Below are 24,176 nucleotides of genomic sequence, written 5' to 3' on the forward strand. Positions count from 1 at the left end.
GCTAATTGTAGCACTTGCTTAAAGGATAGGTAATGATTATTTTTTGACCTTAGAGTGCTAAATGAGACATTATGTAGCAAATGTGTTCTTGCTCGGCCACAGAGTTCAGTGACTACGCACTAATATGTCCAATACATTATCCTTTAATTAACAGAGAATGGCAAACCTGTTTGTTTATATGGACAATTAACTGAATGACCAGTTTCCAGTGATGTACTTTATACTGAGCTTAATCAAATAAAGGTTGGATTGATGGCCAACAGCTGTGAAGTTGGCAAAATAAAATGCCCTTCTTGAAGAAACACCTGTTAAAAGGACACCTGAGCACCACGTCGTAATGGACTTGGGAATGTCAGAATCTTTTCTCTACAAAATAACATATTTTGGTTGATTACCGGTCAACTAGAATTTGCAATGCTGCATTTGCTTATTGAAATTCCTTAAAGTTTAAAGACTTTAAAAAGTCCTTCCCCTGAAGGGAAGGATTCAAGTTTAGCAAAGGACCTGAAATCTAGTGTAGAAGACACGTAAAATCAGTATTCTAGAGCATTCCCTAAGATTCAAATGAGAAAATTCAGTATGCATTTCTCCTCAGAGACCATGACTGCACTATCTGGCTATTAAGATTAGTAAAAGTTCTTAGTTTGTCCAAATATTGATCTCTTATTTGTCTTAATCACGGTTTCTAAATGTCTCAGTTAGTGGACACTCTGTGAGAAAGCTTAGTATCAATTCAGCCCACAACATAATGCTCTATATAATAAAAAAAAATGAGCCAAGGAAAGCTTTATCATTTACTTAGAAGATACGAAATTCTTATTACTTATCTAAACTGTTGCCCATACCAGAGGATAATTAGAAAATGTAGGTCTTTAACTATAAAATAGCATCGGCTTACTTGAACTATTGCTACACATGCATACTGTTGTATTTAAAAGTATTCCTTGTGTTTTGAGGTTTCATCAGATTTGATTTCCAGTTCTTTTCTATGTCTTCAGTCTAATAAATGGATTGCTGATTTGGAGGTCTGAAATCTCTGGGCTTCTGTTTTCTTTTTCTCTAATTTCCTTCTAAACTGATTACCTATGTTGTCATACAACATTTTGACGAAAAATACAGATGACTTTCCCAATAAAGTATAAAGTACCGCAGCATTCTAAAGAAATAAGAAATCAGTTTATAACACTATTAGAGCCAATTCCCTGACTTGGCTGAGAAGCAAGTGCTCTCCTGGATCTGTTGAGAGGCAGCCTCCACGTGGCCTTTTCCCTTCTCTCTCTCAACTCAGCTCACTCCCGAAGCCACCCTGCAGGGACCCTGCACACCTTGGAGGGGGACAGGGATGAGGCGTGCACATCCCAGTGCTCAGCAGGTCCTGCCTGCAGCTGCAGCCACGCTCCGTATCTGTGCCAGCTCTCTAAGCAGCTGCCATAACTGCTTTGGAACCTGAATGAAATAGCAGCTGCCAAAGGCTGCTGACTCCAGCTGAGACATTCTGTGTGTTTCACCATGTGCATACCTTATTCAAGAAGAGAATATTTGAGATGTGTGGAGGGAGGGCTTTTCTTATCTATAGCTTCAGAAAGTGCTTTTGGTTTTTCCAAAGGTGGAGAGGAGAACTGCACAGAATAAAAATGTTAAGAATAGAACGCCTAAGGGCCAAGGCAAATGAGGTTCCCGAAGTATGAAATGTAAAGAAGATGAAATTAAACTACTTGATATTTCACAGGCATCGTATGTCCATACACACAAGGTCCAGTCAGAGACTAAGGGAGCAAAGGAGTTTATGTTAGTTACGACAGATAGTGAGCTCTCCAGGCTATTGTTACCCTCTGGTTCTCTCCACGTGAACGGAATGTTCTCTCCCATCGTGAAACAGACTAGGCTCTGGTTTGACAACAATTTTCCTCATTGTTCGTGTCCCTGCGGAAAGATGCACTTCCAGACGGCCCTTGTTCAGGAATATCGCATAATAGGCCTGCAACGGCAAACGGTTTTCGACGATTGAGTAGTAGTCTGATGTACGACTGAGCCTTAGGTTCCCCGACGGAACTACAGGTTCATCCGCCCTGAGATCTTACCTGAGACGTTAAGACTCAATATTTTCTTAAACAGAGTGCTTAAAACAGTTGGAAAGAGTTTTTTAGTCATTTACCATTTTTGCTTGTTAGATGATGTGGAAAGTGGATGTAGTAATATGGTAGTATTTGCGATGCTGACAGTAACAGCTGTGCTTGTATTGGGACTCTGACTCACAAAACCCATCAGGAAACAAAGGGTGTCAATAAAATCCCTCTCCCTTATGTTCACGAGTGGACAGCTAGCTTCTGGAAATCAGGCTGACTCCCAAGCTCATGGCATTCAGAGTGTTTAGACTTCAGTTTGTTCTCTGAGCTGGTGCAATAGATTGCCATCGCCAACACGTAACTTGTCTCCCACATTTAGAAAGAAGGAAGACAATTTTTCATCTACAAACATGCCTGCTTTCTTCTTGCTACTGTTACTATGGCAACCAGTACGGTTTTGAGATCAGATTATGAACCCCAGGGAGCTTGAATGCAGTCCTCGTCCCCAAAGCGGATGCCTCACGTGCTCCCTTTCTTGTGGAGCACGGGGGCACCTGCTCACGATGATCACTCGTCCTCCACAGTCACCTGAGTTGGTGGAGATGGTTTCAAACATCATAACGTCTCCAACGACTTACTAAATCATCTATGCAGCTGTGTGTCCCCCACAAAATGTCTAGAGGATCTGGATTAGTGCCCACTATCCATCAAGGCACAACGGCTAACTACTCACTCAATTAAAAATTTCTTAGCTGATCGATTGATGCCTCAAACCCTTTTAGCAGAACATAATCACCAATAACCCTCAGGGTATCAACACTGTTCACTTTGAGAAATAAAACATGTCCATTTAACCAGCATTAATTCTATGACAGACATGAATTATTAACATTGTTTCCTCTTTCAGATAGCATTTACGAGATTTTAAAAACTAGCTATTCATTATTATTAAAATGTTGAAACATTAACATGTTATTTAAGTACTATAGTACTTAATTTAAGTACTATAATATATATATAATATAACATGCTAGTTAAGTACTATAGTACTTAATAGTTTCTCATTTTAATTGTTTTAATGGGAACATGTTCTATTTTTAGAGCTATCCTGAAAGCTGGTGATGCAAGTCCATATATTTAGTTCTGATGAGGAGAAATTTGGAGCCAATAGGTGGTGCTTAATTATTTGACAATGACCTAGGAAATAAATATCCTTTAGTGGAAATCTATTTCTGAGTGTTTGATCTGGTCCTCTTATTATAAATAGATATATCATTGGTAACAGGAGAAAAAATATTATTTATCAAGATTAAGATAAAGGACTTAAGAGAACACGTATTTTAAATTTACTCAGTGCTTATTACGTGCAGTAAGAAATCAGAAAATAACACTTTTCTCCCTCTACTCTTTAAAAAATATTTTTATTATTACTATTTGAAACATTCCTCACAGTTTAAGAGACATACATTAAATGATGAAGCTATGTTCACAACTGTACATTTAAATGACTATCTGTAAATCTAAAACCCAATTTAAGAAACCCATTGCATCTCCTGTGAGCTTCTTCCCAACCCCCTGCCCCAGCTTCCCCATCTCAGAGTACCACTCACGTGGATTTTATGTTTCTCATTCTCTTGCTTTTTAGAAATTATTTTTGAAAATTCACATATATATCTGTAAACAATATATTGTTTAGTGTTACTTATATTAGAAATCTATAAAAATAGTATCATACAGTATGTAGTGCATTTTTTCCATTTCTGTTAGGTTTTCTAATATTCATCCATGTTGTTACGTTTAGCTGTAATTTATTTCCTTTTACTACTGCTTTATATCCCATTATGCAAAGTGCCACAGTTTATCTGCTCTCCAGCTGATGAACGTTTGGGTTGTTTCTAGGTCTTTCTGCTTTTGAATGCTACTATGAACATTCTTATACATGTCCCATTGTACACATGCACGGAGTTTGGGACTATACCTAAATTGCTGGCTTGTAGAGTGTGCGCATGTTTAACGTTACAAGATAGTGCCATGTGGTTTTCCAAAGTGGCTGTAACAATCTACTCTTTCCACTAGCAGTGATTAAGTGTTCCCTGTGATCCACATCTCACTAATACTGGTATTATCATATTTCTTAATGTTTTACCAATCTAGTGGGTATTAACTCAAGTGTGATCTGAAATTACATCTCCCTCATTACAAATGAGGTTGAACATTTTTAAAATATATTTTTGGTTCATTGATATTTCCTCTTCTGTGAAATGCCTGTTCAAGTCTTCTGCCCATTGTTGTATATGTTTTTGTCTTTTTCTTATTGGTTGGTAAAGGTTATTTTTATATTCTGGTTACTAATTTTTTGTAGGTTATATGTATTGTAAGTTTCCAGGCTGGAGTTTGTCTTTTGTGTTGTTTGATGACTAGACAGTTTTAACTTTAATGAAGTTGCACTTCTAATCTTGTTTTGTTCAATAAATCCCTCCCTTCCCCAAGGTCAAAGATTATCCTTCTAAATTTTCTGCTAAAAATTTTACAATTTTTTCTTTTCATATTTATGACTTTAATTAATTGGGAATTTATTTTTCTGTCTGGTGTGAAGTAGAAATTGTTTCATTTTTTCTATTTGGGTAACCAGTTACTCCAGAATCATTCACTGAAAGGTCTGCTTTTTCCCTAATGATGTGCAATGCCACCCATTGCCCAATGTCATTGCCATCTGTACTTGAGTATATTCAGGGCTCTCTATTCTGTTCCACTGGCACCAAGTTATCCATGAATTAACACCACGCTACCACGATTCAAAACTCTAGCTTCTAAAGTGTGGATATCTGCTAGGACAGCCCACCACCTTATTCTTCTATTTCAGGAGTTTCTTGAGCTTTCAATCTTTGATATAAATTTTAGAATTAGTTTGTCATGATTTACAAAAAGATAAGGTGGCATTTTCATTGAAATTGAATCTACATTATCATTTTGGAGAGAATTGACATATTTTTAACTTTGAGTCTTTCTCTCCGTTAACATGTTGACTACGCTCATTCATTGAGGACGACTTTGATAAGTAGTCTACTACTCGAATTTTTCAGTAAAGTTCTATAATTTTCTCCATATAGATCTTATGCTTGCTTTTTGTTGTATTTATTTTTAAAGTTATATACTTGTACTATCTTCACTTGGTCTTTTTTTATTGCACTGTGCAGTGCAGTGATAATATTCATCCTTTGTTTGGGTTGATTTTGTAGAAAACATTTATAATGTTTGCCTATCTAGAATATTTGTTATGATCTTTTTACAGATGGCTAAGGAAGCTCCTTCCTTTTCTTAGTTTACTAAGTTTTGTTTTTTTAAATCTGGAATGGCTGTTAAATTTTACCAAACCTTTTCTCTGCATCTATTGAGATGATTATATGATTTTTGGATTTCCTAATATTAAACCACCCTTGTATTCCTGAGATAATCTGTTACACATGGTTATACATCTTTGGATTTTATTTGCTAATATTTTGTTTAGTCTTTATTTTTTGGGGGGGAAGAGTAAGATAAATTACATAATACTATTGATTACTAAATTTTATTTATTTTATTTTATTTTTTAATTTTTTTTTGTGAGGAAGATCAGCCCTGAGCTAACATCCATGCTAATCCTCCTCTTTTTGCTGAGGAAGACTGGCTCTGAGCTAACATCTATTGCCAATCCTCCTCCTTTTTTTTTTTCCTCAAAGCCCCAGTGGATAGTTGTATGTCATAGGTGCACATCCTTCTAGTTGCCGTATGTGGGACACGGCCTCAGCATGGCCAGAGAAGCGGTGTGTCGGTACATGCCCGGGATCCGAACCCGGGCTGCCAGTAGCAGAGCACACGCACTTAACCACTAAGCCACGGGGCCGGCCCCATCTTCCTCTACTTTTATACGTGAATGCCTGCCACAGCATGGCTTGATGAGCGGTGCGTAGGTCCACGTCCGGGAGCTGAACCTGTGAACCCCAGGCCGCCGAAGCGGAGCGTGGGAACTTAACCACTACACCACTGGGCTGGTCCCTGATTACTAAATTTTAAATGATAAAAGTGATTTAATAAACACATATAATCACAAACAACACAACCTGGTTTACAAGGATGCACACATATTTAAGGACATATTTGTAAAGTGTTCAATTCTTTGGCCATGGCAGACTAGGTGATTCCTATGAACACTTTACACTGAGAAAAACTAGATTAAATGGAAAAAATTATATTTTTAAAAACATGATTGAAAGTATTGGGGGAAAATCAAGGCAGTAAAGAGTTATAGTGCCTACATCTGGACAACTAGGAGATAGCTTTTAACAGAATCAAATGGCTAGGGGTTGTGAAAATTGGAGTTCACAACCTTTCAAAGAAGACCCTGTGTCGGTTTTATTTTAATGCCACGAGTGAGACTGAGCACCGACTAGTGTCCACGCCTGTGTTAGTTGGGCTCTATTTGCCTTCTCCTACCCCAAGTCCCTTCTCCGCCTTCTTTGTGTACAGAGAGGGTGGAGCAGGTCAGGCTCCAGCAGACTGCATCGTGTGGGCTAGTGAAACTGGGAAACTGATCCTGGAAGGAATTTAAATTTAAATTTAAGGGACTCTAGCTGGATATCTACAGATCTGGTAAGGAACTCGACTTAGAGACAAGAGAAGATTAATATAATTTGAATATATTTTAAGGTATCTCTTTTTATATATGCATATGCTAAACCATATGAACTATCGGTGCAAATACAAGTGTGAGTGTATCTGGAATTGACCAGCAGGAAGGTCCTAGTGGAGATAATTGCCTAAGAAGATGATAGTGGAAAGAACTGATGCAAATCTAAAAATATAAAAGCAATTTATAAACCCTAAATGCCTCCCTGGTCTTTTTATGAAATAATTGTTTTATGTAAGCATTAAGGAAAATGCATTATTAACCAGGTGTGAGGGTACCTGGCCAGTTTGCCTTCGTTTTCTCCTAGGTGGTGCTGGAGTCCCTCCACTTCCCAACAGAATGATCCCAGACTCATTCTTAGTGCTGAAAGACAGGTTGATTTCTGTTCCGACACCAAGTGGCACAGGGGACAGTTCCACAAAACCAGGCTTGGGGAAGCTAACTGTGTAAACGTTCTGTGGGTAAAACGAAGGAAGAGAAGAAAGCATTAGAAATGAAAATTTAAATTAATTTCTCCACCTGACTCACCCTCCTCAATGCACTCAATGTTATCATGAAATACATTGTAGTTTTAGAAAGCATGAAAACCCATAGTTACATGGAGAACTTAAGAAAAACTAAAGAAATGCTATTTCCAGCTCTAACTTTGAATTTTCTGAGCAGTTTGGGTTAAAATAAAAGTCTGGCCTCTGCTTTTATTCTAAAACTTTTGATTTAAAATACAGGAGATTATCATTGATAAATAATATTTTCTTTTGGTTTAAATCTAGCTTGCTAAATCTCCCTTGAGAACACTCTAACTAGTCCCTTGAATACTCTCTATCAATTAATTATGTTTTACAGCTGAGTATGACTATGGTCTCTGTCTACATTTTGCCTCGGTGATGAGCCCAAGGTAAAGATGGTCATTGCTATCAAATATATAAACACATTCTAGAGGAATTTTTAGAAAGTAGACAAAATCTAAATCTTAAAAATAAATAAATCAAACATTTCGTAGTCTAATTTTCTTTTCAAAATGAAAATAGTACCATTGTCCTTGATGACAATAAAATTAAAACAGTAACATTTGAGATAGCATCGAAGTACAAAAGGGAGAAGGCAAAAATTACCTCCACCCCAAAGCTGTGTAGAGGCATTCATTTATTTTATCTTTCACAATCTTGCTCTCTTCCACTCTCTCTTTCTCTATATTTAAACTGAATCATGATAGACACATTCATTTGTAACTTCTTTTTTTCACTACATATGTGGGAGATCTGTCTCTGTCAGTAAACATAGATCTCATCATCATTCTCAATAGCAAGAGGATACGCCATTGTATGAATGTGCTAGGATTTATTTAAGCAAGCCCACGCAGTTGGGCATTTAGAGAGCTTAAAATGTTCATTTTAAAAGTCCTGGATTTTGCTGGAGTGAAAACAAGAAATCCTTTAATGCAGGATATTTTCCCCACAGTGCTTCAGGCCCAGTTAAGTGATATAAGTGTTGTAAGATGTATAATCTATTTTCTATTCCAGTTTTCAAATTATAGAGTTTTGGAGAGTTCAGATAAAACTATTATGCAGACTTTTCAATATTTATCCACATCAAATTTCTGCCTCAATTTTTAGTTGCAAAATAATTCCTAGTTACTGAAAAGTGCCTTCACAGAATTATCATTTTCACACATATAGGCTATTCATTTTTTGGACAGTTTTACATCCTCATGTATATATCTTCTGCATGTGGATGAGAGTCAGGCGTTGGACGATTAAAACTCTCATTAGACCTTCTTTAAGAAGTCAGTGTGGATCCTTAGAGTTTCAACTCTGTGTGTGTTTACTTTTTCTTTATTTCCAAGCTTCTCAGGGTGGATGTCTACGGATAATTCCAAATTGGAGCTGGTACTATGCACAATGAAGATGTTGAAGGTTCTGTTCCAGTCTTTAAACCTCACGGCTCAGTGGTGGATTTGCTTTTTCTTTCTCTTCATTCTCCCTTCATTTCCTCAAATTCTATAGTAATGCTTTAAAATAATTTTAGTGGGAGGAAGCAGCTAAAATGAATAGTTATGTGATATCAGGGTAATTAAAAATTTATAAGTATGATATAGTTAATATTTTCTTTTTTAAAAAAGCTCATCACTTTAGGACTCCCATAAAATTCTTACTAATATTTGCTGATGGCTATTGGCTCTTGCTTATAGATATTTTAAGACAGCAAAGCTGTGTCCCGGGTTTTTCTCTCCAGTGGGTCAGCCTCTATTGAAGAGTCAGGGCAGAATAGCCAAGTGGAATCAGGGGGCTACTGGGCTGCCTTGGCGGCAAAGACAAGATACTGAAGAGACCTGATAACAAGGGACATTGCAGTCATGTCAAAGACAGGGCTTTGTAGACAGTTCCCAGTCTGTGCTGTTTCCAGAGCTAAGGGCGTTTGACTTCCAAGTCGTAGACAAGATGCTATGCACTAATCATTATTGTGCAAACTATTACTTGCTATTTGTGTAAACTCCTAACACATTCCAGAAAAAAATTTAAGGCTGCTAGTCAAGCTACATACAAGACATAAAGATAAAATAAATTTAAACTAGATGACAAAAATGAGGAAAAGGGAAAAGCAGTGTTGGAATGAAAGAGAGAACCAGAAGAGAGATTAATATTAAAAATACATGCTATGAAGTGCTGTACATGTGGGAATTGGTTCATAATTTTGGATCTGCGCAATACTGCCTCCTAATTTCAGTTGATCACTGTAAGTTTTAGAAGTGCTTCAATCCTACTGTATCATTTACCCATAGCTAAGACTAGGGTCAGTGGGAACTTAAAATATATTAACAAGGGACTGGTCCCTGCAAGAGCACCCAAACTAAGTAAGTGAAGTCTGAAACGAATGTATTTAGGAAACCATTAAAAACAAACCAACCTCCAGTGAACATCCTTTGGTAACGCCAACATAATCAGGGCTACTGAGTATGTTATAGGGAGTTCTTGAAATTTCAATATCTTTGAGGCAGCCAGAATATTTCCTCAAATTTACTTCTGGCCTGTTGAAAAGTTACATGGAAAACAAAAGCAACATCATTAGGATAATGGCAGTAGAGCGTCTGCGACTACTGGACGTAAGCCACAGGGAGCAAGCTGACACACAGCAGGCCCATGTCTCTCAAATTGGCCACGTGCACACCTACACCCAGCAAACTATGCTTCCATTATCTACTGGTTGGAGTAAGTGGATGTTAACACCATCCAGCAGAAGGAATCTTTATGTAGTTCTTCTTCCTCTCCTTTTAAAAAATAATCTCACCCACAGCATTTAAATACAGAAATTAACTGACTTCTTATTCAGTGCTTCATATACATAGTGAAATATTTCTTTTTCCCACTCAAGAACAGAAAATTGTATAGGCAGCGTAATCAAACCACATACCAAAAAAGTTAGATAAAATCTTGCTGAAAGTTTAGGGAAAAAAATGTGGAATTATTTATTTTGAAAAAAAATATTTCTGTCACTGAGACATTTTTTGAGGGGGATAGCTGAAAAATAATAATATACTTCTCTTTAAAGCTTTTAAGTAAAGTAAAGCCCAAGAAACCTTCTTTTGAATTACATAGCCTAAAAAAAGATATTTCAAAATTGGATTTACAGATTGACCCCAAAGTCTTTATTCTGTATTGGAGCAATAACAAAATAAAGTAACCAAAGAATCAAAACATATATTTAATTTTTCTAATAAGGTTAAAAATGGCTTCTATACCCAAACCACACTTGAATGTTCACTTTTTGCTCATTACTGCTTAAAAAGGGATAGATATGCCAGCACACAGTAGGTGGTCAATAAACATAAGCTAGCAGGTTGTCAATGACGATGATGCTTTTAGCCTATAACAGTGTGTTCAAGAGAAGTTTCTGTGCTGATGGAAATATTCTGTTCTGCACTGTCTAAATCAGTAGTTACCAGCCACATGTGGATATGGACACCCGAAATGCAGCCATTGAGAAACTGAACTTATTGTTATTTAATTTTATTTAATTTAAAGTTAAATAGCCACTGTGGCTGGTGGCTACTATACTAAACAGCACAAGTCTATAGGGATAGAAAAAGTAATACTTTCTTGGCGTTAATGAGCATCTGTAAAAACTGTCCAATCAACACCAAAATATTATACTTATTAGGATAATAATGAATTCTCTCCTCATTGTTCCATGATGCCAGGAGTCCCTCTTTTGTCTTAATAAAAACAGCTGGCATGAGGACAAAGAGGTGGGAAAGCGAATCGGAGCCTGGCAGTATGTATCAGGTGGCTTATGTCAGGCCAGGGATTTCTTCTGTTTGTCTTTTCCTCTCTATGGAACTGCTTTATTTTCTTTGATCGTTTCCCCTTGTTCCCAAGATCTTCTCATTCTGTTCAGTTGGTCGGTTATTATGAAGAAGATGCCCATGGAGGGTGAGCACTTGCTTATATTCTTCTTGTAGAAAGGGAAAGGAATGGGTGACTTTCATTCACAGTGTTCATTTGCTTTCATATTTTCCTTCAGAGGAAGACTGATTTATCACAATTTTTTCAGAGATCTTATCAATAAAGTAAATCACTCCTACAAGTTATATAGCTCTTTGTTTCATGGAAATACAAAGCATTTCGAAACACAAGAATTTAGCAAGCTCAATGTTATGAAGCTCACAGGGATAAGCAATCACATATGGTGATCAGACCCCTAATGGTAACTACAGGTCTCTGTTTCCTCTGTTTGCCTCAAAGGCAAAATTACAAAGCTACATAGTGTCATTCCAGACTTTTATTAGCATATATTTCCACTGAAAGCCAGGCTTTGCCTTCTAGCTGTCTCAGCAAACAGCACGACTGGTCTCATAACCGTATCGTGATAAAACAACTTGGATTAATTTGTTTACACTTTCATTTCTGTATATTCTAGTTTCTGGTATTAAAAGTTTAGCTTTTGCTTTAAAAATTTCTTGGATCAGTTCAGCTTCATTATCTCCTTTCCAGAAATATGGCAGTTAGGCTCTGAAATACCAAAACACCAGGCTTTAGCTCTAGCTAGCGTGTGCCAGCCCTGCACATCTCTGGGGTTTAATCAGCCACTTACAGAGCCCTGCCGCTCACAGCTTTCCTTCTAACGCTTGTCTGCAAATACGAATGAAAATGCTCCTGAAAAGCTAGGGGGGCGGTCCACAAACTTCTTCACCATTAGTACAAACACTTGTTTTAAATGTCGTATTTCCAGAGATTCCTTTTATCTGGCTCCAGAGCTAATTCTAAATAAACACGGCAATAAGTAAGCAGCATTGCCAAGAGGTGCAAGGGCCGTGTCAACATGTGCATATCTGCAGGCTTGCAAAAAGCAACGAGGCAGTGGTAAGCATTTGGGAGCACAGGTTGATTGTTTAGCAGACAGCATGGTACTAGAGGCACCAGAGTCCAGGGTTCAACCCAAGAGATCACTTTGCTCTGTTCCCCAGAACTAGACTGTGCCCATAAACCTGACCAGCTGCCCTTCGCGTGTGTGCTGCCGCGTGTGTGCACCAGAGGGCACTGCGCGCGGGCGGTCCAACAAATAAGCAGAGCCAACCCGTCACCGCCGCCAGTGACACAAGTCAAACTGCAGCCCAGTTGATGGTGGGTAAGCAGCAGCATCTTTGTAAACAAAGGGCAGCATGCGGATGGTCTCAGCACGCATTACTCGCTCATGAAATGTGCTATGAATAAAGCTGCACAGGTGTCGCTCTGCTTCTGCACCCCTGCTTTATCTAGGAAGCTGCATGTACCCAGCCCATGCACTGGAAGAAGGCATGCAGAAATTTAAATTTTACCTTGCTTTCATACTAGGTCAAAGGGAAGAGAGAAAAAACACAATTTACTTATAATTGCATTTTCATTTTGTAAAACAAGAAGCTTCAATCATAAATTCTTTAAAAAAGCATCTCACAGAGATCTTAAAAGGAAAGGAATACAAAAAACAGACAACATAAAACAGGTATATGCCCTTGACCACAGTGAATTTAGAATCCAAAGATGACCATTTCCCATACTATTCTCTCGGAAAAATTTTATTTTGGAATATAAATTTAAAGTATTAATTTTCATCGGTCTTTGAACGGGAAAATGCACAAATGTTGTATGCGTAGTACTCACGAGTAGTGTATAAATATTTCCTCTCAAAGAGCTTGAACTTAACAATACGTATATGTAAAAATAATTTATGTTTACCACATTTTTTGAACTTTATCTTACTAAGATCCTGTCTATGGGCAAAATAACAGCTAACTATGAATGTATGGCTCCTTCCTTAGTCACAAATATATGTCTAAATATCGTTTTGGGATAATGTGCCATACCATAGAAATATTATTATTGTGAGATGCTGTACTGTGAAAGTAAAAACATCTTAGTGATAAAGACTCATTAGATATGTAGTCTGCAAACTAACACATGAACCCATCTCAATGAAATTAATATATACACCTTTGTAGATCATTCCTAAACATCGTTTTATGGTAATTAAAACCAAGTTATCACTAGAATAAATGAAGCTAGTTTGGAAAACCTTATTTTGGCTATATCTAATTCATTGATAGAGAATTTAGTTAATGATCTTGCAAAGTAAATCTTAGACTTGAACACCTGCTGCATCCCTAATATTTATATGGTGCCTGGCACAGAGTAGATGCTCTACCAACACTTGTTGAATGAATACATGGATTTTTGAGAGATAACTAAGTTACTATTCCGATTCATTTGATCTGCTATGATTTTTCTGACCGGACACGTTAGATCTATATTCCCAACACAAATACTTTATAATGTAGATATAGGCAGAGCCAGTTATCTGTACCATGAAGCTTATCAACTTCTACTCTTCAAACACTGGTCATTAGGTAGTTGCCTGGTCTATGAGTTTAGATACAGGGAGTACAATACACCTCAACCTGCAGGCTAGCTATCATGAAATGAGACTGAAGTTCCACTGCTAATTTGAGAAATATGGAAATATTTGACCACCATACTTTTCAGTTAGTCTGAGATGTCTCCAATTGTAATGTGTGTTTTTAGAGTAGAAACACTTCGACAGGAATTTTGCAACCATGAAAAACCAGCAAACTAACTAAACAAAACAAAACAAAATTAAAAACATGGTAGTCTGTATTTATAGTAAACTCTTATGGTTTAGCCAAATCAATTCATTCCACTCTAATTAAATTCAATTAACATTTATTGAGCATGCAGTACTCTATAAGTTTTATTTCTTATAAGATGTTTTATAACAAGCAGTAAATTAATTGAATAGCATATGAAATATTTTCTGACATTTTTTAGTTACTTGTATTCATTTTTTGAACTAACTAAACTATGAGCTAAATATATCTCATCATGCTGCTATCTAAAAAACATATGTGAAATTTAAAAAAATATCGGCATGGGCATGAGAAAAACTAATATAGCTTTAGCATGAGGCATATGGGAGAGCTCCAATACACCATTATCATGCTAATGCTTAGCAACAAAATAGGTTATACTCAGAGTATTCTGGAATCCTGACTAATTTTCAGAACACCAAGCAATATCAGCGTGCCATTATCTCCAGTGAATGTGCAAGGAGAACAGCAATTACAAGATCCACATTCAACTCTAGTTTCCATCTTTAATTACTTTTATAATTCTTTTCATTGGATGAATATAAGGGAAACAGTGATCCTCATCCATCTCTTCAACAAAGATATCAAATTAATCCTTTGGTTTCTAAATCCTGGTGTTGTTCTAACATGCAAAGTGATTTTTTTGATTGGCCTTTCTGCAACTAAAGGTTATATGACACTCCTGTTCTAATTAAATTTCAGAACTCTAGTGAGCATAGTGGCTATTTAATTAAAACTTAATCCTTAGCTCTAAATATACACTAAATTACCTCAAGTTTCTCAGTGTTGGCAGACCACCAAAATATATTTTGTCATCTGCTTTCAAGTCAAGACCAAAGTTGTTTCCAGAGGATGAAGTTGCCATGTTCTCCTCCTGGTTAGTATCTATATCTACAATTGATATGTTGGCTGTAAAGGAGAGAGAAAGTTGAACATTTTATTTGAGCAATGCCAACCACATCTTTGCTGTCACTGTTACTTCAAGACAAATTTACTGTAATTCTCAAATTAACATTGACTTTCTCAAGCACTTGTACTATACACAGCTATTTAATAATTGCAGAAACAACAATAACATCAATAAAATACATTATTAAGCTATCCACAAAGAGCATGAAAATAATAGTCTGAATACCGGTGGAGGCAAACCAATCAAGACAAGAGAGAAGTTTAGATGGATATCAAAGTACCATTTGACGTAGTTTTCTGTAATATAGTTAAGTAGTTAGAAAATAAAGTAAGATAATTAACTAATGCTAAGATAAATATCTAATCAGAAATTAGATTATCAATTAGAAATATACTGAATCTATGGCTCCTTCCGTAAATTTCCACATCCACAGAAGTACCGGGGTTTAGGCTCATTCACAAAGTAATGTGGATGAGATGGTTGTGCATGGAAGTGGAGAGATGCGAATGTTTTGTTCTGCAAGATGATGGAATGACGATTACGTCCACTGTAAATTACATTTTAGACTGGGATGCTGACTGTTGTGAAAGAGGTTCGGTCTTCACGCCTTATTGCTTTTCTCTCAGGTCTCTAAAGGTATTTCTAATAGGATGATGATAAGAATTCAGAAACAGAAAGGAAAAAGGAAAGAAGAGAGGCACTTCTCTATTTAAACTGCTTTGTTCAGAAAGCAGATGGGAACCCCTTATCTCATTGATTTCCCTCCTTCATTCTTAAGAGTCAAGCTAGGCTCTTCCTGAATTATGTCCTTTTTCACCATAATATTTGCTTAGGTCCAGCCTTTAACTTCTTCATACATTTTGGATCCTTGATGCATATTGAGGCATCGATTCATTAACACAACAGATTTAGTCTCTAAATCTCTGCCTGATATAGGATCTGAATTAGGAAGGGTCTGAAAATGACCATTTGAACCAATGGATTATAAGGGAATTTCTAAATGTTTATTCTTTGGAATGCTTGTTTCTTGGATGTTCCTGGTTCAAATAAATATGACAAATACTGGGTTAAGCAAAATTAAACATATATCTTAATTTTATGGCTGCCCAGATTCTTCAACACACTGATATGCAATGTAATGCTCCAACAGAGGGACACAGAGCAAGAAATATTTTCTGCATTTATTTAACCAGGGAACATTATTATTTTCTCTTAACTCATCATCTTTTAGAACAGTGTTCCTTGGAAAATGAAGAAATATCACACTCCGAAATTCCATTGTAATCTGTAGCCCTTCCATTCCAAAAGGAAGTATCTTCAATAAAATCAGACATAATTGCCTTATAAAAAATGACCAAAATAAAATATCCAAACCTATTAACATCTCAAATCCTCAAAGTGGATTTTTGTAAAAATAAACAAATAAAGGAAAACACCTAAAAAATAATTATCCTATTAAAAAAATTTAGCAAGTTAAAATTTAAAAATTTAATTACTTTCATAGACATATTAATTTCATACACACATTTTTTTGACTAGGCTGGTGACTAAAATAGAAGAAAGATTTATAAAACTGTTTTCAAGACTTTTTCATACATATTCCTTTCGATCCAGATCAGCAAAAAAGTTTTCATATGGGGCTGTTGCCTGGAACATGAAAACAGCCTCTTTCTACAGACCTGGTATGTATTTTAATGGTGTTTGTGAAAACGAGATGCTGCTTCTCTCACAGGCAAGCCAATGACTGGAGGTAGTTTTTCTCTTTATCCCTGAGTGAATGTATGCATTTTTAGAAATTATTCTAAGAAAAACTGATTAAAGAGCAGAAACACCATTGAATTGAAACTCACTGGCCCAAGTGTTAACTTCCGCGGAGAGACGTTGGATGGCATATTTTTACTGATTTAAAAGAAGAGTTTTACTCGATCTTTCATGAGGAATAATGATGAAGTGGGTTCTGCTGTGAAATGCTAACACATGCTTTTACTTCTTGCCCTATTTCTTTCCCTTCCAGAATAGCTATTAACATAAAATTTCAAAGTTGATAAGTTCAGACATCATTTATGGGTAAGCAGGGGAATAAGGGTTTTATTAAACACTAGACACAGAGTAAGGTCGTAACAAGTATTTTATAACCAGTGCTGAGTTGTTGTAAACGATTTGGTTTTACTTTGGTAATTCTTTTCTTCTCTCTCTCAGTCCGCTGAAAATCTAAATGATCGTTCTCAATCTTGCTTCCATATCAGTGCACTTAGGGGATAGGGCACACTTCCACTGGTGACCGTGGGTCTACCGACTGACTCTCAGGGAAGGTGGAGAATGCCTCCTGAAGCAGTGTATTTGAATTTCAAAGGACAGTGCTTTTACAAAATAGTTGAGAATAATTCATGGAAAACAACTAATCTGGTTACTGATAAGGAGCAATGACCCTCATTGCTGGAAACTTATTAGAACTCCTATCCCACTACTTCACGGATTCTGACTGGCTAAAATTCACAGTGACCTCCCTACATCCAAACACAATGGGGTCCTTTTGGCCTTTGTCTTTATCCACATCTGTGCAGTATTTGATGTTGTTAACATTTCCTTCCTTCTAGAAGTTTCTTTCTTTGGCTTCCATAAGGCCAACCTCTCCAGCTTCTCTTACTTTTCCAACTTCATTCTCAGGCTCCTTGCCCAGGGGATCTATTTCTTTGAACACTTCCGAAATGTTGATGGTCCCTAACATGCCTTCATTTGGCCATTTTTCAGGTTTTAGCTATCTGGGTAACCTCAAGTTTATATCTACTTGTTGACAACTCAGCAATATATATGCGTGGACCTGATTTTTGCCCAAAAATCCACATTTAACATGTGAGGCACCATCATCTGTATACCTCCTCAGTACTAAACTAAACATGTTCCAAATCAAAATGATCATCTTTTTACTCCCAAATCTGTATTATTTATTTTTCGGTGGCACTATGACCCTCACCCAATCTCCTAAATTAGTGAGCCATCCTGAGTTTCTTCTCACCATTCCACATCTACTCAATCAAAAGCCCTACTAATTTCAACTCCTAAATAACCTAATATCTGTCCTATTTTTAAAAGCAATTTTACCAAAGTATAATTGACCTGGTATAATTTGCCCATGTTTAAAGCATACAATTTAACAAATTTTCAGATATGTATACATCCATGAAACTATCACCACAATCAAGAAAATGAGCATATCCATCTCCCCAAATGTCTCCTTATGCCACTTTGTCATCCTTCCTGTCTCTTCCTGCATAACCCCATCCATAAGTAGCCTCTATCTGCTTGCTGGACTATAGGTTAGTTAACATTTTCTATATAATTTTACATAAATATACTCTCTTTTTTTTTGTTGTTGAGGAAGATTAGCCCTGAGCTAACATCCGTTGCCAATCCTCCTCTTTTTGCTGAGGAAGATTGGCCCTGGGCTAACATCTGTGCCCATCTTCCTCTACTTTATATGTGGGATGCCTGCCACAGCATGGCTTGATAAGTGGTGCATAGGTCCACGCTCGGGATCTGAACCTGCGAACTCCAGGCCACTGAAGCGGAGTACATGAACTTAACCACTATGCCACTGGGCCAGGCCCCCATAAATGTACTCTTTGTCTGACTTCTTTCACTCAGAATAATTATTTTGATATTCATCTATCTTGTGTTCATATTAATAGTTCAATATATTTTATTGCTAAATAGTAGTCCATTGTGTGAATACACAACAATTTGTATATCCATTCACCTGTTGATGGATGTTGAGTTGTTTTTTGTTTTTTGAGTATCACAAATAAAGGTTGTAGGGGATCAGAATTGGCCACTTCAACATATGTCCCTTTACCTTGATTATTTTCTCTGAAAGAAATTTTGAACCACCCCCCCCCCCCAACTAACTGCCTAAAAGAATTTAACTCTGGGTATGGATAGACTGGGAGGGTCCTTGCTAAGCCCATTCCAAATAAAAGTAGAAGCTATCCTTTGTAAGAGACATTTACATTTATAAGGGAAATCTCCATTTGTAAAGGTATCTCCCTCTCTGTACAGGACGAAGGGGGGATGACCTTATCTCTAGAAACTCTTATCAATGTGGAAGGCAAGGCTGCATAATAACCTTACTCTTGTTTACTGTGCTTTTCTGGTGATCTCCCAGAACTGACTCCCCCCACCCCCAATATTCTCCTTTGTCTTTCTATTTAAGAGGAGAACCTCCGCCATTTTGTCAAGTTACTCAGTTTCCCCGGGGGGTCTCTCCCATGTATACATGTTATAAAGCTTTGTTTGATTTTCTCCTGCTATTTGGTCTCATGTCAGTTTAATTTACAACCCAGCCAGACAGGACCCAGAGTGGGTAGAAGATAGTCTTCCTCCCCTTCAAGATGCTATGAACATTCTGGTACAGGTCTTTGCAAAGATGTGTGTTTTCACGTGTCTTGGGTGAACACAGGAGCAGAATGGCTGGTTCATATGGTAGGTATATATTTAACCTTTTAAGAAACTGTCAAGCTGTTTTCCAATGTGGTCTTCCATTTTACATCCTCATCAGCAGTATACAAGAGTTCTAGTTGCTTCACATCCTTGCTAGCCCTGGGTATGTTCAGTCTTTTTAATTTTAGACATTCTAATGACTGTATAGTGGTATCACACTGTGGATTTATTTTATACCTCCCTAGTGTCAAATCCCACTGCAGCTCTTATTTCAGGCTATCGTTTACCTCCTGCCTGGACTATTATTGGACCTAATTGGTCACTCTGTCTCCAGTTTGATCTTCTGAAAATCTATCTTCCTTATTTCTCCTTTCTGTGAGTATTTCTTCACAGCCTTCTTTGTGGGGTCTTTCTTTACTATTCTGCTTCAATATTGCTGTTTGCTGCAGAGCTTTGGATCATCTTATTCTAGATACGACTGCATGGTTTTTCTCATCTTTATTCAGCTACAACTGTTTAAAACATGGTGATGATTCCCAGCTATCCATCTCTCTCCTGGAGCTCTGCTAATTCTCAGATACACACAACTAATTGCCTGCCAATTACACAGCTTCCCCAGGCTGCTTGAGACACTAAGAGTACCTTTAATATAACATGTCCAAAATAGATCTCAGCATCTTTTCTAGAAAAGCTATTATTTTCCTATAATCAATAGCTTGGTAAATAGTACTGACATATTCTTGTTATTTAAGTAAAAAAAAAAAAAAAAAAAAAGGAATCATTCTTGATCTCCCTTTTTTTAAAACTCAGCCTCCATATTGAGTATATTATAAAGCTCCTTAATTTTAAAATGCATAATATCTTTCAACTCCACTCTTTCGTCTCCATTCTCATGATTACTTTCTCCCCACTCCTCACCGGGTTCATGGCAGATTGCAGTAGCATCTGAAATTGTCACAAATGTACCCTTCAAGTTGCTGTTACAGATCTTTACTGGTGCACAAATCTGATGGTGTCACGCCCTTGATTAAAACTCTTAGTAGTTCCCCATAGCTTTCAGGACAAAGATGAAACTCATTAGCTTAGCTCATAAGGCCCTTTATGAACAGGTTCTGTTATCTCTCTAGCTTCCTCTGATAATTTTCTGCCAACGTTCCTCCTCAGCCTATGGATTTACTTGTAGTTAATGAAACATTTCCTAAAGTGTGTTCTGTAGAATGCTAGTATTGCAGAAATGGAAGGATTCTGGTGACCAAAGAAGTTTTAGAAATGCTAGGGCAAACAGAGCTAAACATCCTTTTTAACTATTCTGCAGAACCTCTAACGTGCAAATGTGCATGGTGCCTCTCTCACGTGGGAACAATGTATACAGCAGTGCTCCAGTTTACACAAACTCAAAACCAGTGTTTGTCCAGACTGAGGAGTTTCTCCAGGGTTTCATGTTCCATGGAAAAGCAGTTAGAAAAGGATGCATTATGATGTGCTGTGCTCCCTGAGGCCTCCGGGCATCCACACAACTTTTAGCTCTCTGAAAGTCCAAAGGGGCTTTTCATCCAGTGAACTCCTCAACCCTTGCTGTGCCCGAGGGCACTCCCTAGGCAGCTGATCTCTCTGACTTTAATGTCTCTCTCTTCCCAGTTTCCTAACCTGTTCTACATATCTCTACACAGCCATTAGCTTTCTATCCTCTAACGCTGATTTAAGCGTCTGTCTCTCCCATTAGACTGCAAGTTTCTTGGAGGCAAAGGCTTCTCATAGACTTCATTTAGTTCTTGTACAGTACTTAGAAGGTGCTTGGCAGACATTTGTTCAATGCAGGAATGAAGGGTGGTGCAAAGTTAAACTTAAACTTTCATGAAATGTCACATTGACATGGTCAGAATTAATTAGGTCTAATCATACAAACAGAAGTATCAAAGATTCATTTGCAGATATTAGTAATGCTATAGTACACAGAATTAGAGAAATAATGCTTAAATAATTCGCAGCACCCTAAGACCTAATAGAATTGCATTTCTGTCTTGGTTGTGGGATCTTATATATACACATCTGTGACCGCATGTAAGCTTGAGTCTACGTTTTCCTTTCTTTAAGACCAGAACAAAATACCTTTTCATATGAGCAAATGAAATAATGTTTGTAAAAGTGTTCTTAAATGTCCTGGATCCATAAAAATGTTACATTATTATTAATCAATTATTTACTTGCACACATACAAATTTTGGGCATTTTTAAAAAGCAAATAAATGGTAGCTGCGCTTTACCACCCCCACAAATCTTACTTGTGGGCTGTTCTAAAGGAAACATCTTAGCAAAATTAAAAGAAAAGCACACAACCTTTTCAAACCTACTACAGGATATAATTTTACAAGTTATAAGACAGTTTTATGCTTTCAAATTAAGCTCTCAGTTTCAAAAGAAAATGACAGAGAACCATTTGGCTCTTCAATCAGTCTTGTCTAACCCAAACCACCTATAATCTAAGACAAAGAAATGACTGTATCAATTTTTCACAGAATTTGTGAGTACCTAAAATTACAGATAGAGTCTTCCTCATGATTAGGTACATGGGGGCCTCAGATAGCATGATTAAGGCTTGTAGTGCATTATTACTCTGGAAACTCACCTTGTTTTTGAATTCTTGACAGGGTGAATGATTTCCATTTCCCATCATTATGGTTTTGGTTGCTGACAACGGAAGCCATTCCTGAACCCAGATCATAGCTGACTTTTATGTGCCCGTCAGTGAGCTCCACACTCATGAAATCTTTCTATCAACAGAGCAAAAATACACCAGTGATGAGATACACAGAGAAATATAAGGGCATTCATTTCCTTTGTAAGGTTTATAAAAGGGCCTTATGGCTAAACTACTGAATGTGTTGATCTGTAATTGAAATCCATTTTGGAATAGAATTGGTGATACTGTTTTGTGAATGTCTGTGGGTTTGATAATACGGCGTAAATGGTCACAGCCAAATTACTAGAATGTATCCTTTTATGACAAGAGTACAAAACGGGCTCCTTTGAAAACATATTAAGCAAACTAAAAGGTATGTTCCCTGAAAGAATTTACAAAGAAACATTGATCTGGAAGAAATAATGAGGATATTTAGAATCACCTGTCAACTTAGGTCTCTAGAAGAAGACTAAGAAAGTAACTTTGCTGCTGCATGATTCCACACTGAGGGAATCTTCACTGGGGGCTTCTCTTAAAGGATTATATGGCGAGTTATATTGAAAATAAGTAATAATTAAATTGTATCTATAATTAAAGTTATCAATGAAAATATATGAGCACTATCTGCATCACTCACTCTTGGCTATCACACAGCCATCCCAGACTCCTTTGAACAACAATTGATAAGTTAACAACAATTGATAATTGTGTTGGAATCTTATGAAAAAGAAGAAAACACATTTTCCATTAGGGAAGATCAGCTGTGCATATCTTTACCAGGTCTCGTGTGGCAAGGTACATCAAGAGAGCACTTGAAGAAAATGTCCTGAACTTGAACATGACAGTGGAGATGTTGGGGTACCAGCGAATGGGGCGGCTGACCATTGCATAGCCTTCTCCATCAAACTGAATAGTCCCCTCACTGTCTTCCACCTGAGGACTGAAGAGAGACGTTTCATATGAATCAGACAATGTCTACTTGGTCCATCAGTATTCAATAGGTCAAACTGTTTTCTGAGACTGGATTATAAGCTGTCATAGGGCAGGAACCATCCCAAATATATCTTCCATCCTTCCACTTCTCTCCAACTCCACTGCCACCATCCTAGACCAAGTAACACCATCTCTCACCTGGACTTCATTAGGTGTTCAATAACTAGGTCATTGATGTTTTAAATGCTTTATGTTTTGCTGAAGTACTTGGTGGATAGTAATATTGGTGTTTAAGCGTCTCTTAGTGGTGTGAACTGGTAGGGTTTTTGGAGGGGCTGAGAATGCGTTATTACATTTCCCATGTACGTAATATAACGGGATGGGGGTTGGGTGAAAAGGGTGAAGGTGGTCAAAGGTAAAAACTTAGAGTTGTAAGAAAAAAAAACATAACGGAATATAGGTTCCTACTCTCTGAATACTTGCCGTCCAATAGGTTTTTCTCGGACAGATTCAACTCAGACGATGAAGGATGCCTCTATCTATTTGCGTGTTTGATGATCTGTCTTCTTCACTGGAATTTAAGCTCTGTGAGACCAGCTAGAGATTATAGGCCAGGCTCTAGGCCAGGCACAAACTCAGCATGTAGTCTGGTTCTTGGTTCATAGCAGAATCTGGTAAATGTTTGTGGAATGAAGGAAATTTTAGTACAGCAAATTGCCTCACAGAGCATATTTGTTCAATCAATATTGGTTGAATAATTAATGAATATCTTAGATAAGTCTTGTAAACATAACATTTAAAACGATTTCTTTTTCAATTGTAAAGTTTTCTATCATTTGTCTACCTATCTATTCATCTAATTGATGTTGTTACAGAGTAAGTCTCAATTGTGGAGATCTTTTTTAAACTTTAAATATCTGCATATTTGAATCTCTGAAGTTGGAGTGTTGTATTAACTTGAGGGTAGAGAAGAGATATTGAGAAATATTATAGTAATATCATTGTAAAATAACAAGAGCCTAGAATATTATTTGCATGAAATCTTGGTTAATGAGAAACATAATAGTGTACACACATTAATGGTTTGTGGAGGAAGAACTGTCACACATTTTAGACAAGTTGGTTTCCTCTGTTCTTGGACCAGAAAAGAACAAATCTCTGAAGACGAAAGGAAGGGAAGAGTCTTATTCTGTGTCTTTCATAGTCGGATCTTTGTAATTTTAAGTTATATCTAATTTGCAGTAAGATCAGATGATGTCATAAAAATTTTTTTTCTAATGTAAACTTGAAAGATGATTTTTCAATATTCATGAAAAATGTTAACTGAAAGTTCCAGGAACTAAATCAGC

General features: G+C 37.0%; 1 protein-coding gene across 1 annotated transcript in view; it reads right to left on the reverse strand.

The window, feature by feature from the left end:
- Positions 1-24,176, reverse strand: part of LAMA2 (laminin subunit alpha 2) — a 572,820-nt gene that overhangs the window by 23,766 nt on the left and 524,878 nt on the right. The window contains exons 49-54 of the mRNA XM_058566315.1: positions 22,672-22,834; positions 21,841-21,985; positions 14,638-14,776; positions 9,637-9,757; positions 7,011-7,187; positions 1,830-1,978 (exon numbers count right to left, since the gene is read on the reverse strand). Of these exons, the coding sequence (XP_058422298.1) occupies positions 1,830-1,978; positions 7,011-7,187; positions 9,637-9,757; positions 14,638-14,776; positions 21,841-21,985; positions 22,672-22,834 (894 nt within the window). The remainder of the gene's footprint in view (positions 1-1,829; positions 1,979-7,010; positions 7,188-9,636; positions 9,758-14,637; positions 14,777-21,840; positions 21,986-22,671; positions 22,835-24,176) is intronic.

Source organism: Diceros bicornis, chromosome 23, assembly GCF_020826845.1.
Source record: "Diceros bicornis minor isolate mBicDic1 chromosome 23, mDicBic1.mat.cur, whole genome shotgun sequence".
NCBI classification, from domain to species: domain Eukaryota; kingdom Metazoa; phylum Chordata; class Mammalia; order Perissodactyla; family Rhinocerotidae; genus Diceros; species Diceros bicornis.